Source organism: Protopterus annectens, chromosome 8.part1, assembly GCF_019279795.1.
Source record: "Protopterus annectens isolate FY-2018-M chromosome 8.part1, PAN1.0, whole genome shotgun sequence".
In the NCBI taxonomy this organism is placed as follows: domain Eukaryota; kingdom Metazoa; phylum Chordata; order Ceratodontiformes; family Protopteridae; genus Protopterus; species Protopterus annectens.
Window position 1 is genome coordinate 491,517,897 of NC_056742.1, and position 14,169 is coordinate 491,532,065.

The 14,169-nt window shown below is 46.2% G+C and overlaps 1 protein-coding gene across 1 annotated transcript in view; it reads left to right on the plus strand.

Moving 5' to 3' along the window:
* The window catches only part of CHTF8 (chromosome transmission fidelity factor 8), a 74,124-nt gene that overhangs the window by 19,899 nt on the left and 40,056 nt on the right, over positions 1–14,169 (plus strand). Inside the window, exon 2 of the mRNA XM_044081638.1 lies at positions 9,606–9,723. Coding sequence (XP_043937573.1) covers positions 9,606–9,723 — 118 coding nt within the window. The remainder of the gene's footprint in view (positions 1–9,605; positions 9,724–14,169) is intronic.

Here is a 14,169-nt window from a genome sequence, read left to right on the forward strand (position 1 = left end):
GACCTTGTGGAACACAGCTCTAATGTATCAAGTTCATCTGCAAGCACAATTCCTGCCAGGAAAGAAAAATACTCTGGCAGACTATCTAAGCAGAAATATCATGGACCCTCACGAATGGAAATTGAATCCACAAATCTTCAGCATGGTAACGCAAAAATGGGGTTGCCCAGACATAGATCTTTTTGCCTCCCCACTGAATTGCCAACTACAAAAATTCTGTACAAGGACTTATCACACACAAGCATGGAAAGTGGATGCTCTCTCGTTCAGCTGGAAAAGCCTAAAAGTTTATGCCTTCCCACCACTGCCTCTCCTTTCAAAGGTACTACTAAAAGCCAGACAAGAAAAACCACAGATGATCCTGATTGATCCAGACTGGCCACGCCAGCACTGGTACCCAATCTTGAAGAACTTAGCTCAAGGCCCACCATGGATGTTGCCTCAGATTCCACACTTCCTGACTCAACAAAACAATCAGATCCTGCACGGTCAGCTCAAAACCCTAAACCTGGCTGCATGGCAGATTCATTAGTCAAACAGGCAACACCTCTCTCTAAAGCTGTTATGGATATCATCTTGGAGGCCAGGATGCCTAGCACCAAGAAAGCTTACTCAGAAAAATGGAAGAGATTCTGCGCCTGGAACCAGGCTCAAAGCATTGACCCTCTTGTCCCAAACATTCCTCAGATTTTACAATACTTAACTGAGATGCTGGACAAAGGCCTATCCTTCTCATCAATTAAGATCCACGCATCTGCCATTTCAGCACATTACAACACGAATCCTCCTTTATTCTCTCATCCCTTGCTTAAGCAGTACCTCAGGGGGGGCTAAAAACATAAGACCGCCCCAGAGAGCACCAACACCAACTTGGGACCTCAAATTCGTTTTGGAAAAACTAACCCTGACACCTTTTGAGCCAGCCAATACAGCCGATCTAAAATTTTTATCATGGAAAACAGCTCTGCTCCTGGCAGTAACTTCAGCACGAAGAGTCTCAGAGCTACAGGCATTAATGGCAGTGGAACCTTTTATAATTTTTCATCAGGACAGGGTTTCTTTAAGTACAAGCCCTACCTTTATGCCAAAGGTGGTATCTAGTGTGGCTCTTAACCAAACCATCCACTTGCCAACCTTTTATCCAAACCCCCAGAATAAAGGGGAAAAACTTCTGCACTCTTTGGACATACACAGGCAGCTACGCTTCTACTTGGACAAAACAAAAGTTTTCAGGAAAACTAAGCAACTGTTTGTAGCATATGCTGCAGGATCACAGGGCAAGGCTATCTCAAAGCAGACTATATCCAAATGATAGGACACTGTATTCATTACTGCTACACACAGGCTGGAAAAATCAGTCCCTAATAACATTAGGCCACATTCCACCAGGGCAACAGCCACTTCAACAGCCTTTCTCAGAGGAGTACCCACCAAGGAAATTTTGGAGGCTGCAACTTGGAGTTCAGTGCACACCTTTACCAAGCATTACCACTTGCCTCTTTACTCTAAATCCAGAACAGGATTTGCCACTGCAGTTTTGCAGGGCCTCATAGCCAATCCTAACTCTCTATAGACCAGCCACCCAACCTTAGCTTTGGGATTCTACCCAAGTGTAATGACTGCAGCAGTGTAACACAATGAACATAGTACAGTTTTGTACCTACCATAAATGTAGATGTTCGAGTGTTCACACTGCTGCAGTCCAGGTTACCCTCCCTCCATCCCCTCTGAACTAGCTGGACTTACCTATACCTTTCTACCCTTTACAACCTTTGGGGTGTATTTGCTTGTAACTGAAGGTATTGTTTTTATTTTGTGTGTACATTTTTTATTAGCAATATGTATTGCCTACCTACTTGGGGGCACCTGACATCCGGGGCAAGAAAAACTGAAGTAAATGGCGTCGGATGCATCTTATATATCCCTGGCGCACTGACGTCAGGGAAGAAGAGACAGCAACTGACACCGGACCAAGACTTTGGAATTCTGGCCGACTGCGGGACTGCCTGATGGCAGGATAACCCAAGTGTAATGACTGCAGCAGTGTGAACACTCGAATATCTACATTTATGGTAGGTACAAAACTGTACTTTGTGGACATTCTCTCATGTTGTCCCTGTTGTGGACATTCTCTCATGTTGTCCCTGTTGTGGACATTCTCTCATGTTGTCCCTGTTGTGGACATTCTCTCATGTTGTCCCTGTTGTGGACATTCTCTCTTGTTGTCCCTGTTGTGGACATTCTCTCATGTTGTCCCTGTTGTGGACATTCTCTCTTGTTGTCCCTGCTGTGCAGATTCATTTTTTTCATCTCTACAAAGACTGTGTTTTCTTCAGAGTTGCCTTCTCCGCCTGTCCCACTTGTGTGACCCTTTCCAGAACCTGCCTTCTAGAGCAGAATTTCTTTCACTTTTCTGCTTCTCCAGATATCTTGACTTGTGATATGTCATATAAACAGGATTTTTTTAAATTCTTCCTGTACGACTTTTTTTAACACATAATGTGATAGTGTTCAATCTCGCCGTTTGTTCTTACACATGGGTTCGGAGCCGATCCTCGGCTCCGTGTCGGCCGCTTGCAAGCTCTGCATCGAGAAGAAGCTCGAGACAATCTAATACCCACAATCCCCCTCTGCCTTTACCTCAGATCTAGTTTGCCGCTGCTGCGTTCGCATCGCTGGGAGCTAGCTCGAGCATCTTCAGATAAGATATAACTTTATTTTTTTTGTTATATTTTAGAAAAAGTTGTTCTGAAAGTACCTTTAGGTATACTTAGTGTATGTGTGTGTGTAGGTTGAATTCTCTGTACCGTTAAATTTAATTTATCTGGTTAGAGTTTTCGGGGCCTACTAACCCCTTCTAAATTTGACAACCGGACTGACATACCCATCGGATTTGACTTGTTTACATTGGATTTGTCTTTTATACTGGACTTGACTTTTCTCTCTACTGAAAAATGTCTGACAAAATTAAATCAGGCTTTAAGCATTGTCAGTGTGGCCAAAAAATGTCAGTCACTGACCACCATAGTTCCTGTGTCTACTGCCTTGGCCCTCTCCACTTACAAGAGGACTGTTCAATTTGTCACTCTTTTAGTGGGAGGGTCATGACAGATAGTCGCAGGAAACTCATGGACAGAGAGTTGTTAAAACCTTCCTTTCAGGAGGCTCTGGATGCTTCAGACCAGGCATCCAAATCCTCGAAGGAATCGAAGACATCGGAGCCCAAGTCATCGGCTCCGAGCTCTTCGAGTAAAGTTAGATCACCGGTTCCACAGACTTCGGGGCCGAGTGTTCAACTGGTGTCGGTTCCTGAGCCTCGAGTCTTGGAACCGGTGATGGAGCTCCCTCCCTCGACTTTATTGAGGTCGGCTCCGTCTTCGGTTCCTTCGACCCGTTCTTCTAAGCTCTCCGATGTAGATGTGGATCGTGTGGTGCAGAAGTTATTGGAGCATTCGGCCCTATCCAAACTTATTTCAGTTTCCACCCAGTTGGTGTCGAAACTTGAAGGCCTCCCATTGTCTCCATCCATTCCTCCTCCGAGACCTATCGAGTCTTTGGAGACAGAAGAGGTTGATCTTCTGATTGTGGAGCCCTCGGGTCCAGAACCGTCCTTCTCTCGGTCTGTTCCTCTCACCTCGACTCCGTCGGACCCGGTACCGGAGTCTCGGAGCCGACGATCTGTCCTTGGTTCCGGGGCCGAGAGTCGAACCGACGTTTCGGTTCCGACCCTTCCCCTTGGGGCCTCGGCGCGGATCGATTCGACTCCGTCCACGGGGTCGATGCCTTCGGTGCCTGTTTCGGGGATTCTTCCCATTTCTTCGGAACCGGGAGATTCTTCGACTCGGGCCCCGGGGGCTTTCGATCTGATGAGGAAGGTGTTGTCTACCCAGACAACCACATCAGTAGAAGCAACCTCTCCTCCCCATAAAGGGCCGTTATCCTCCTCTGCACCCACAGCCACATCCAAGCGTCGAGCACCGGTGTCTCAGCCACCCCTGGAGGGTGCCCCCTCTTCCTTGGAGGCTTCTTCGGATGCTCCTCACGAAGAAGTCCCTAGGAAAAGATTGTGTAAGAGGAGACACTTGGATTCTCCACAAGAATCCTTGACATCTGATACTGACTTAGATGAGTCAAAGGGTCCCCTAAGTCACCTTCAGAAGATGTCTCTTTTTCTGACATATTGGAGATCCTGAAACAGAGAGGTGACTGGCAGTCCCTCCCCCCTTCTGAGGATGAGTCAGTCTTGCTGAAGGCATTCGGTGCTCGCCCTTCTTCCTCCTGGGTCACTCCGCCTTGAATTAATGGAACTTATTGCTCGAAGGGCGGGAGGCTCCTGACACAGTGGAACCAGTCCCAAGGAAACCCAATAAGTATATCACTGCACCCCAGGACAAGACTTACTTAACAAAAGGAGTTCCAGTGGACGCTATGGTGGTGGCAGCGCCACGAAAAAGGAGATGTCGGCATCTTCCTCATCTGTCCATCCCCTAATAAAGATTCTAGGACTATGGACAGGTATGGGAAGCGCATTTTTAGTTCAGCGGCTTTTTCCATGCGATCCCTGAACTATTTGACCCACTTTACACGACTACAGAGGGATCTAGTCAAAGAGTTGGGAGATACCCTCCAGGGTACTACAGATGCTGCTGTCTCAGAGAAAGTGACAGCGCAACTTAATACCCTTACATCCATTGTGAACTCGTCCATGAGGCTGATCTCTTACGCAGCCGAAGGTTCGAGTAGGGCAGCAGCTTCAGCGATTGCTCTTCGCAGACAATCCTGGATGCGCTTATGTTCATTTGCGGAAGCCTTCAAGTCTTCCTTTACTAACGCCCCATTTGACGGTGCCACTCTCTTTGGCCCCAAAGTAAAGGAGACCCTTACCCGGTGTGAGCAGGAGGGAAAGACTCTGTCTGCTGTCGGAGTCCGTTTTCCACCCCAACCAGACCGTACCCCAAAGGGCAACGTGGTGGAAAAATGTGGTTTCAAAACCCCAAGGATCTTTCCCAGGCACACAGGGTGATGCCCTTCTAGAGGCAGAGGAGGGGCAGAGGTGGAAGACGCCGCCTGGCGGCAGAGGGGTCCGCAGAATCAAGGTGACAGGGATACACTCCCTGGTAAACCTTTCCAGGACTCCTCAGAGCACCCGCCACTGTCCTGCTCTGGCGGCACTCGGCGGTCCCTTAGCTTTATACGCTCAGGGCTGGCAAAACATAACTACAGACAAGTGGGTAAAAGCGTGGTTACCAGAGGTTACAATATACCCTTTCTATCCCATCCCATTCCAAAGAAAAGACTCCCCGATGTACCGCCCCATCTGCGAGAGCCAGCAGCTATAGAAATTTCAAAGCTGCTAGAAAAAAGAGTCATCCAACCAGTCCCAGCGGACCAGCAAGGATTCGGAACTTACTCAAGGTTCTTTTAGTTCCAAAGAAAACAGGGGACTGGAGGCCCATTCTGGACCTAAGCGACCTCAATACCTTCGTCAAGAAAGAAAAGTTCCGAATGGTCACGCTTCAATCGATCCTTCCATTCTTACAGAAGGACGACTGGATGTGCTCAATAGATCTGAAGGATGCATACTACCACATCAAAATGGCCAGGGCATCCAGAGATCATTTGCGCTTACGGCTGGGTGCCAGTCACTTTCAATTTCGAGCCCTGCCCTTTGGTCTGACCTCAGCCCCCAGGGTCTTCACCAAATGTATGGCAGTGGTAGCGTCTCACTTGAGACGCCAAGGATTCCAGGTGTTTCCGTATCTGGACGACTGGCTCCTATCTGCCACCACCCAGCGTCAACTAGTACAGGCCAGAGACTATACTCTTCAACTGTGTATTCAACTAGGCATTTCCGTAAACTTCGGAAAATCCTTACTACAGCCATCACAAAGTATCTTATTCATAGGAGCGGAATTAGATACACGTCCGTTAATTCTAAGACTTCCTCCAGAAAGGATACTTTCACTTCAGACTCACATACGTCTTCTTCTCTTGTCCAGGAAATCCCCAGCAAAACTGGTACTGAAGGTTTTGGGACTCATGTCGGCTTCTCTTATAGCAATACCCTTGGGAAGACTGCACATGAGAGTCCTACAATGGCTACTGTTTGCGCAATGGTCGTTCCAACAACTACCTCTAACACACGAAATTCTCATAACGAACACATGCAAAACACACCTAAACTGGTGGCTCCAAACGTGCAACCTTTCCAAGGGGAGACCATTTGTGCTACCCACGCCTACAGTTACGATGACCACGGACGCGTCCCTGATAGGGTGGGGGGGCATCTTTCAGGGACAGACAGTCCAAGGCGAATGGACCAATTTAGAGTACAATCTGCACATCAATGTTCTAGAGTTGAGGGCAGTGTTTCTAGCGTTGCAACACTTTGCTCCCCTTCTTCCTCTAGGAACTATTGCAGTTCAGACGGACAACATGTCGGTAGTCTGGTACATAAACAAGCAAGGGGGAACCAAGTCCTATCAGCTATGCAGAGAGGCCATGAGAATCTGGCAATGGGTGGAGTCCACGGGTCGCTTTCTGATAGCAACGCACATCCCGGGGTCATCCAACGTCATAGCCGACAGGCTGAGCAGAGCAATTCTGTTACCGCACGAGTGGTCCCTAAAACAGCCAGTTGCGAAAATGATTTTTCGCATGTGGGGCCAGCCGTCCTGCGATCTGTTTGCGTCTCCAATGAACGCCAAATGCAGGAGCTACTTTGTCCTATTACCCCCTCCAGGGGAAGTCCCCAGGGACGCACTGATTCACGATTGGCCCCCGGGACTCCTGTACGCATTTCCTCTCTTCCCTCTGATATCAAAGTTTCTCCAGAAAGCCAGAAACCTACACAGGACAATAATCCTCATTGCCCCATTCTGGCCTCATCAAATTTGGTTCCCCTTCCTGATGACACACTGCATTCGGGGACCCTGGATCCTGGACCCAGAGCCAGATCTATTGACTCACTCGTCAGGGGCACCCCATCCCGCGCTCTTGTCCCTCCATCTAGCAGCTTGGCTGCTCCAATTCCCAACTTAGCCAGGTCTGATCTACTTTCACCTGCAGTTCAGAATATATTAGTGGCTTCTCATAAAGCTTCCACTACTAAAACATATTCTAGTAAATGGAGGCGATTTGTATTCTGGGCGAATACACAGCAATTGGATCCTTTTATAGCTCCTTTGAATAAAATATTAGAGTTTTTAACAGACTTGTTCCATCAGGGTGCTTCTCCTGCCACATTAAAAGTTCAGTTGGCTGCCATTTCTAATTTCCATGTAGAAGAATGTGGGGCTCCTGTTATGACCCACAGACTTTGTAAAGCCTTTTTAAAAGGGGCTTTTCATATTAGACCACCAATTAGATCTCCTACGTCACCTTGGAGTCTAAATTTATTGTTATCTAAATTAATGTTGCCCCCCCTTTGAACCAGCCTCCTCTTGCCCATTGAAATTTTTGTCTTGGAAGACTCTCTTTTTGGTAGCCATTACATCCGCTAGGCGAGTATCTGAACTTCAAGCTCTCTCCATTAAGCACCCATATTTGATCTTTCACTCTGACAGAGTTTCTCTTCGAACTAATTCATCCTTCCTTCCTAAAGTTTGTTCTATTAATAATATTGATCAGTCCATTGAATTACCCACCTTCTTCAAGAATCACTCCAACAAAATGGAGTATATGTTGCACAAATTAGATGTTCACAGACAGCTAAGGTTTTACTTGGATAGAACAAAAGATCACAGAAAAACTGATCAACTTTTGTAGCCTTTGCTGATAATAGGAAAGGAGTAGCGGTTACCAAAAGAACTCTTTCTAAGTGGTTAACGGATTGTATCATCTATGTCTATGATTCTTCAAATCAAACTCTTTTGCACAAACCCAAAGGACATTCCACAAGGTCAGTGTCTACATCCCTGGCTCATGCAGCCCGCCTACCACTAGACGCTATTTGCGGCTGCTACTTGGTCTAAGCCACATACATTCATTTCCCATTATAAGGTAGACAAGGTTTCTAGGGACAGGGCAACCTTTGGTTCCACTGTGCTCAAGAACGTCCTTCCGTGAGTTCCTCAGGAACAAGGAGCTAGGACGCTACCCATGTGTAAGAACAAGCGGCGAGATTGAACACTATCACATATAGAAGTTATGTCCTTACCATAACGCTCCATGTGGAGTGTTCATCTCGCTTTGTTCTTACATTCCCACCCTCCCGCCCTTAGGAAGAACGTTCAGTTTTGGTGCCTGGCCTGGGGCATTCTGCTTCTGCTTTGCAGTTGTTGTGTATATAGTTGACATGTATATATAGGTGTATGTGTCTATATATATATATATATATATATATATATATATATATATATATATATATATATATATATATAGACTCTTAGTTCTGTGCATATGTGATGTAAGCATGAGTGTGCTCTCTCTGGCTACTGGTTTGCTTGCAAACTAGATCTGAGGTAAAGGCAGAGGGGGATTGTGGGTATTAGATTGTCTCGAGCTTCTTCTCGATACAGAGCTTGCAAGCGGCCGACACGGAGCCGAGGATCGGCTCCGAACCCATGTGTAAGAACAAAGGCGAGATGAACACTCCACATGGAACGTTATGGTAAGGACATAACTTCTATTTCCAGGGCTTCTTTTAACTTTTAACATTGTTTCATGCAGAGCAGTTTACTTATGTTTTAGCCAACTTTGCACCATACTGTACCATGCCATACTGTACCATACATATCCCTCACAAAACTCTGTTTTTATGTTAGGTAGGGTGGGGAGTAGTTGTAACATAATGATTGTAAAAGTAAGTAATTTGCCTTTAAATCTGTGCTGCATTGTGTAGTGTGGGAACATTCTGACAGACTAGTAGTAGTCAGGAAACTCCCATGTATTGGCTAGTAATGAAGTTTTAATTACTAGTTATGGTGTAAAAGGAAGATCCCAGTTACAAGGACTTCACAGGTTGCTTCCTCATCTAGAAGGAAGACCCCCAAAGGAGTGGATTACATCAGTCCAGTTAGGGCTAATTTGACTGACTAGTACTTTTGCACCACCTTCTCATGGCTATAAGGTTAGTATCTTAAAACATGTTGCTCGACCTGTTGTAGGTCAGCAGGTTGGATATGCTGTCAGCCCTAAGAAACCATTTCATCCATGTCTGAGTGATGATGTTGCATCCATGTCATAGGACCACATATGACGGCAGTAGTACTTTTGTCTGTAAGAGGGACATTGATGATGCAGTGCTGGTAGTGGCAGTCAGTTCTGACATGGTGATGGAGGGGGTGCATAATTAATCTTGTGAGATGATGGTTGCCTTGTACTGCTTCCCAGATGGCGTTGGCATTTTATAATAGATCTGACTGGCCCTAGTGAGGCTGTAAAGAGATCATTGAAGGCTGACAGGAAGATGTTGAATCAGAAAGGACAGTTGATGATTTGTGTGTTCTTGCTTGTAATAAGTGGTTTATTTATGCCTGCAGGTGAGTCAGGTAACCAAGCATCTGCTGATAGTACAAGACCAGGTATCTCGTGTTATGGCTTCCTATTGTAATGATGACAGTAATTTGAAAAACTAAATGTGCTATAATAATCTCCATTCCTAGTGCAGGGGAAGGCGTCCCTCCAGAGTGGGTGCTGATGGAGCTCCAGGGCGAGATAGAGTCTCGAGAAAACAAACCACTTCCAGGATGTGTGATGGGAGATCTTCATTACACTAAGGAGGTAGGCTGCTGAAACAAGTAATGTCACATTTTTATTTTATTTTATTAATTTGCTGACCAGGTAAGCTCACTGGACACAAATATCCAGTTTCAGGGGTGACCAAAGAGCAGAGTCTTGTTAAGCCACTTTCTCAGATTCAACAGCATGCAGATGGAAGGAATTGGCTGCAGGAAGTAATTCATTTAACTTTTTATCAAGAGTGACCAGTAAAACTGGAAGCTCCTGTTTTTGAATCCAGCAAGCGATGGTTCATGGTTGTAGACTTATCACAGTGTTTTTGTAGTGTCATCTAATCATTTTTCTGTTTTAGAAATAACAGCACTGTGGTACTTAAATGTTTAGTAAACATGTTTTAAGAGGTCTTTTATTCTGACTGCTTGTAGAAGGAAAAGGTACCATATGATGTGCTTTTTCTTATAACTAGACATTAGTATATTTAAAGATATGAGCCCCCATACACTTACTGTTCATCTTCTTCTTAGCTTCATGTGAAGCTGCTCACACTTACGATTGTATTGCATTGAATTACAGGCATCAATAATGCAGCTTGAGGTAGGTACACTGTCAACCTTCTGCTGATTAAATAAATAAATGAGTTGGTAAGAGAATGAGTCCCTTCAGTATAATACTCGAAACTGAGATAATCATAATAGCTACTGATACTGGTCTTTGTCATTTGATTTTCTGCTGCTTGGATAGGTCTCTGCTTGGCCATTTGACTGACTGTGGTAGCACAAACGTGGCGTAATACTTCTGGGTTCCCAATCGTTCACACATTTTCTGGATTCCTGACTTGTATGTTGTATACCATTGGGCTGGTACGGTGGCACAGTGGATAGCATTGATATCCTTCAAGGATGCATCTGCAGTCCTAACATATGGGTTGTCCTGCCTCAGGCAGCCCTTCGGTCGGCCGGATTGCAAAGTCTGGGTCTGGCCTCAGCTGATGTCGCACTTCACCCGACGTCATAGCTGCTGTTTATTGGGTATAAAGGCATCAGCCGACGCCATTTTCCTCAGTCTTTCTTGCCGCGCGGTGCCCGAAGCAGAAGCTGTTCGCAAGTGCCGGTCGGTCAGATCCAGAGATTTCTACTACCGAAGACTTCTAAAAAGCTAAGTACCCCATTGGGGACTCTTTCTTGCCTCAGCCGATGTCAGACAAAGTAAATAATTGTGTAACTTGTGGGAAACAAATACCTCATAAGGATTTCCACTCTTACTGCCTTACTTGCTTAGGCCCAGACCACGACGTTTCAGCTTGTCTAGCCTGTGCTTCCTTCAACCGACGGACATTTAGACGTCGGTCGGAGTTTGCAGAGGAGTCTTTTGGTCCCGCTTTTGCATACAAAATGCCGTCGGAGACTCCGACTACTCAGTTAGCTAAAAAGCACAAGGAAAAGGACCGACATTCGCAGCACGTGGTTTCGGCTGAAACCACAGTTAGGCCAACCGCGAGTGTCTCGGTTTCGGCTGAAACCGAGCTCCCGGTTCTTCCTTCGGCTGAAAGCATGCCTCCGATAGCCGAGCCCTCACAAAGCATGGCTGAATCGGCTACTGAATTTACTACTACAGAAGCAGGCACCCAGGATTTGTCAGACACTATTCCTTTAGACATATCTACCCCTGCACATGGGGCTGCTAGACCCCCTGCTTCCATGTCTATCAAGGCTTTTGCCAGGGCTAAAGCAGCTAAAACTTCTAAGGCCTTACCTGCTAAAACTCCTTCACATAGGCCTACCTCTAGCTCCCAAATACTCAGCCTGGCTGAGGATCTCATTTCTTTGATCGGGGGATCCCAACCTCACCCAGACAGGGCCTCTCAGCCCCCTCCAGATAAGAGGCCTAGGACTGAACCCCCGGAACCTGTCTCTACAGATTATTCCTCGGATCACTCAGACATTTCAGACCCTCACGAAGGCCCATATTCTCCTTATGAGGATTCTGATGCAGAAGACTCCATTCCTTCTGCTTCTCCTCCTGAAGAATTTTCCTTTGGGGAAACCTTGCATGCTATGAGGGAACACTTCCAATGGCAGGGCCAGGATTTTTCAGAGTCAAGGAAAAGGCTAAGGACCTTTTTACACTTACCACAGCATAGGCCTTTAGCCATTCCGCCAGTACTAACAGTTGTAGATGATGCATATAATGATGCCTGTACTGCCCCTGATTCTCTTCCTCCGGCCCCTGCCAAGCCAGACAGATATTACAGGGTCCCGGACACACACTACCATTTGTATAACGCTCCTGTTGCAGACCCTGAAACCATTTCACAGGGCCCTAAAGGTGTGGCAGCTGCCTCTGCCAAAAACCTTCTTCCCTCTGAAAGGGAATCTAGAGCATTAGAGAGATGAGGTAAAAAGCTTTATACTTCTGCTACTCTTTCGGCCAGGGCCTTGAACTGTCAATTCCACATGATTCAGTACCAGGAATTTCTGTTAGACCAGCTAAATAAAAAACTGTCTTCTCCTGAACCTATAGACCGCAAGTCCCTTCAGGATTTGGTACATAACTCTCAGCAGGTCAATAACCATTTCTTAAAATGTGGCTATGATGCACTGGAGGCTTCCTTTAGATCAGCTATAACTGGAACAGTGATTCGAAGGCATGCCTGGTTAAAAGAACAATCCTTACCAGACCATGTTAAGTCAAAACTCCTAGATGCTCCCATGGAGAAACAAAGTTTGTTTGGCTCCCCTGCACAGGAGGTTCTAAAGAAGGTGGAAGAAAAAGCAAAATCTGTCCAAACAGTCAAGGATTTCTTACAGGTCCAACCTCCGAGGTTTAGCAGAAATTGGCCTTCGAAGAATTGGTCCTTTCCAGACAACTCCAGAGCGCAGAGAGGCAGAAATAGACGCCCAAGAGGCAGAGGTCAATCTAGGGGTGCCTACAGGGGACGTCAGTGGCAACCTACCAACCAGAGAAGTACTGCCACAGATTCAACTACAACCACTTCCACAGGGCAGACACAATGACTTGGCTCTAGTTCCGCCTACCAGGGAACAACTGGAAGCACCCTTGGGCGGAAAGCTAGCCTTATTTTCCGACAACTGGCATTACATTACAGGAGACAAATGGACTTTACAAACAATAGACAAGGGCTACAGGTTTCACTTCCACACTCTACCAAAAAAGAGAGGAATACCAAACCTACCACCAAGCCAGAAAACAGACGCTCTAAGACAAATCAACAACTTACTAAGGATGAGAGCTATAGAAGAGGTACCACCTATGGAACAAGGCCAAGGATTTTACTCCAGGCTTTTCCTTGTACCAAGAAAAGAAAATCAATGGAGACCTATTCTAGACTTGTCCGCACTGAACACATACCTCATGGTTCCAAAATTCAAAATGCTGACCCTCCAGCAGCTTCTTCCCATGCTGGGCAAGGAGTCTTGGCTGGTGACTCTAGATCTCAAGGAGGCATACCTGCAGGTCCCTATACGACCAGATTGCAGAAGACACCTCAGATTTCTTGCAGGATCAGAGCATTATCAATTCTCAGCATTGCCTTTTGGCTTATCTACTGCCCAGAGTATTCACGAAATGCCTGGCATCAGTAATTGCTCATTGCAGGCTTCAGGAATTCAAATTTACCCATACCTGGACGACTGCCTAATACAAGCGGACAACAAGGCAAAATTAACAAAGATTTGGAAAATGTCATACAACTGTTGCAAGCCTTGGGATACACAGTCAACATGCAAAAGTCAAGACTAGTACCATCCCAAAGGATAACATTCTTGGGTGCAGAACTGGATACATCAACTCAGATGGCTTTTCTCACAGAAGAAAAACAAAAGCAACTACCAGTCTACTTCATGACATTAACAACACAAACTCAGCTTACTGCAAGGAAAATCCTGCAAGCCCTGGGCTACATGGCATCCTGCATAATATTGGTTCCGCATGCCAGGCTGCATATGAGAAAGCTACAATGGTACCTAAGGAATGTATGGTCTCAACACAAGCACAGTCTAGAAGCCCAGATTCCAATAATTCCATGCCTGAAGCAAGAATTCCTGTGGTGGGCTCAGGCCTGTCAGTTGAACAGAGGCTTGCCTTTCCACAAACCGCATACAAGCCAGACCATCACCACGGACGCCTCAGACCTAGGCTGGGGGGCACACATGGTGGACAAGTGTATACAAGGCCTATGGACCCAAGACCAGCGGAATCTACACATAAATCTAAAGGAGATGCTGGCAGTGAAACATGCGATCCAGGCATTCAGACCACTCCAACAGGGTCATCTGCTGATAAGGACGGACAATACCACAGTCATGTGGTACATCAACAAACAGGGAGGTACACATTCATATCCTCTATGCCGGATGGCAATGGACCTCTGGCATGTGGCCCTGAATCTCAACATTCAACTTCAGGCCAGATTTGTACCAGGAAAAGAAAATTCTCTAGCAGACACCTTAAGCAGAACTACCACGGATG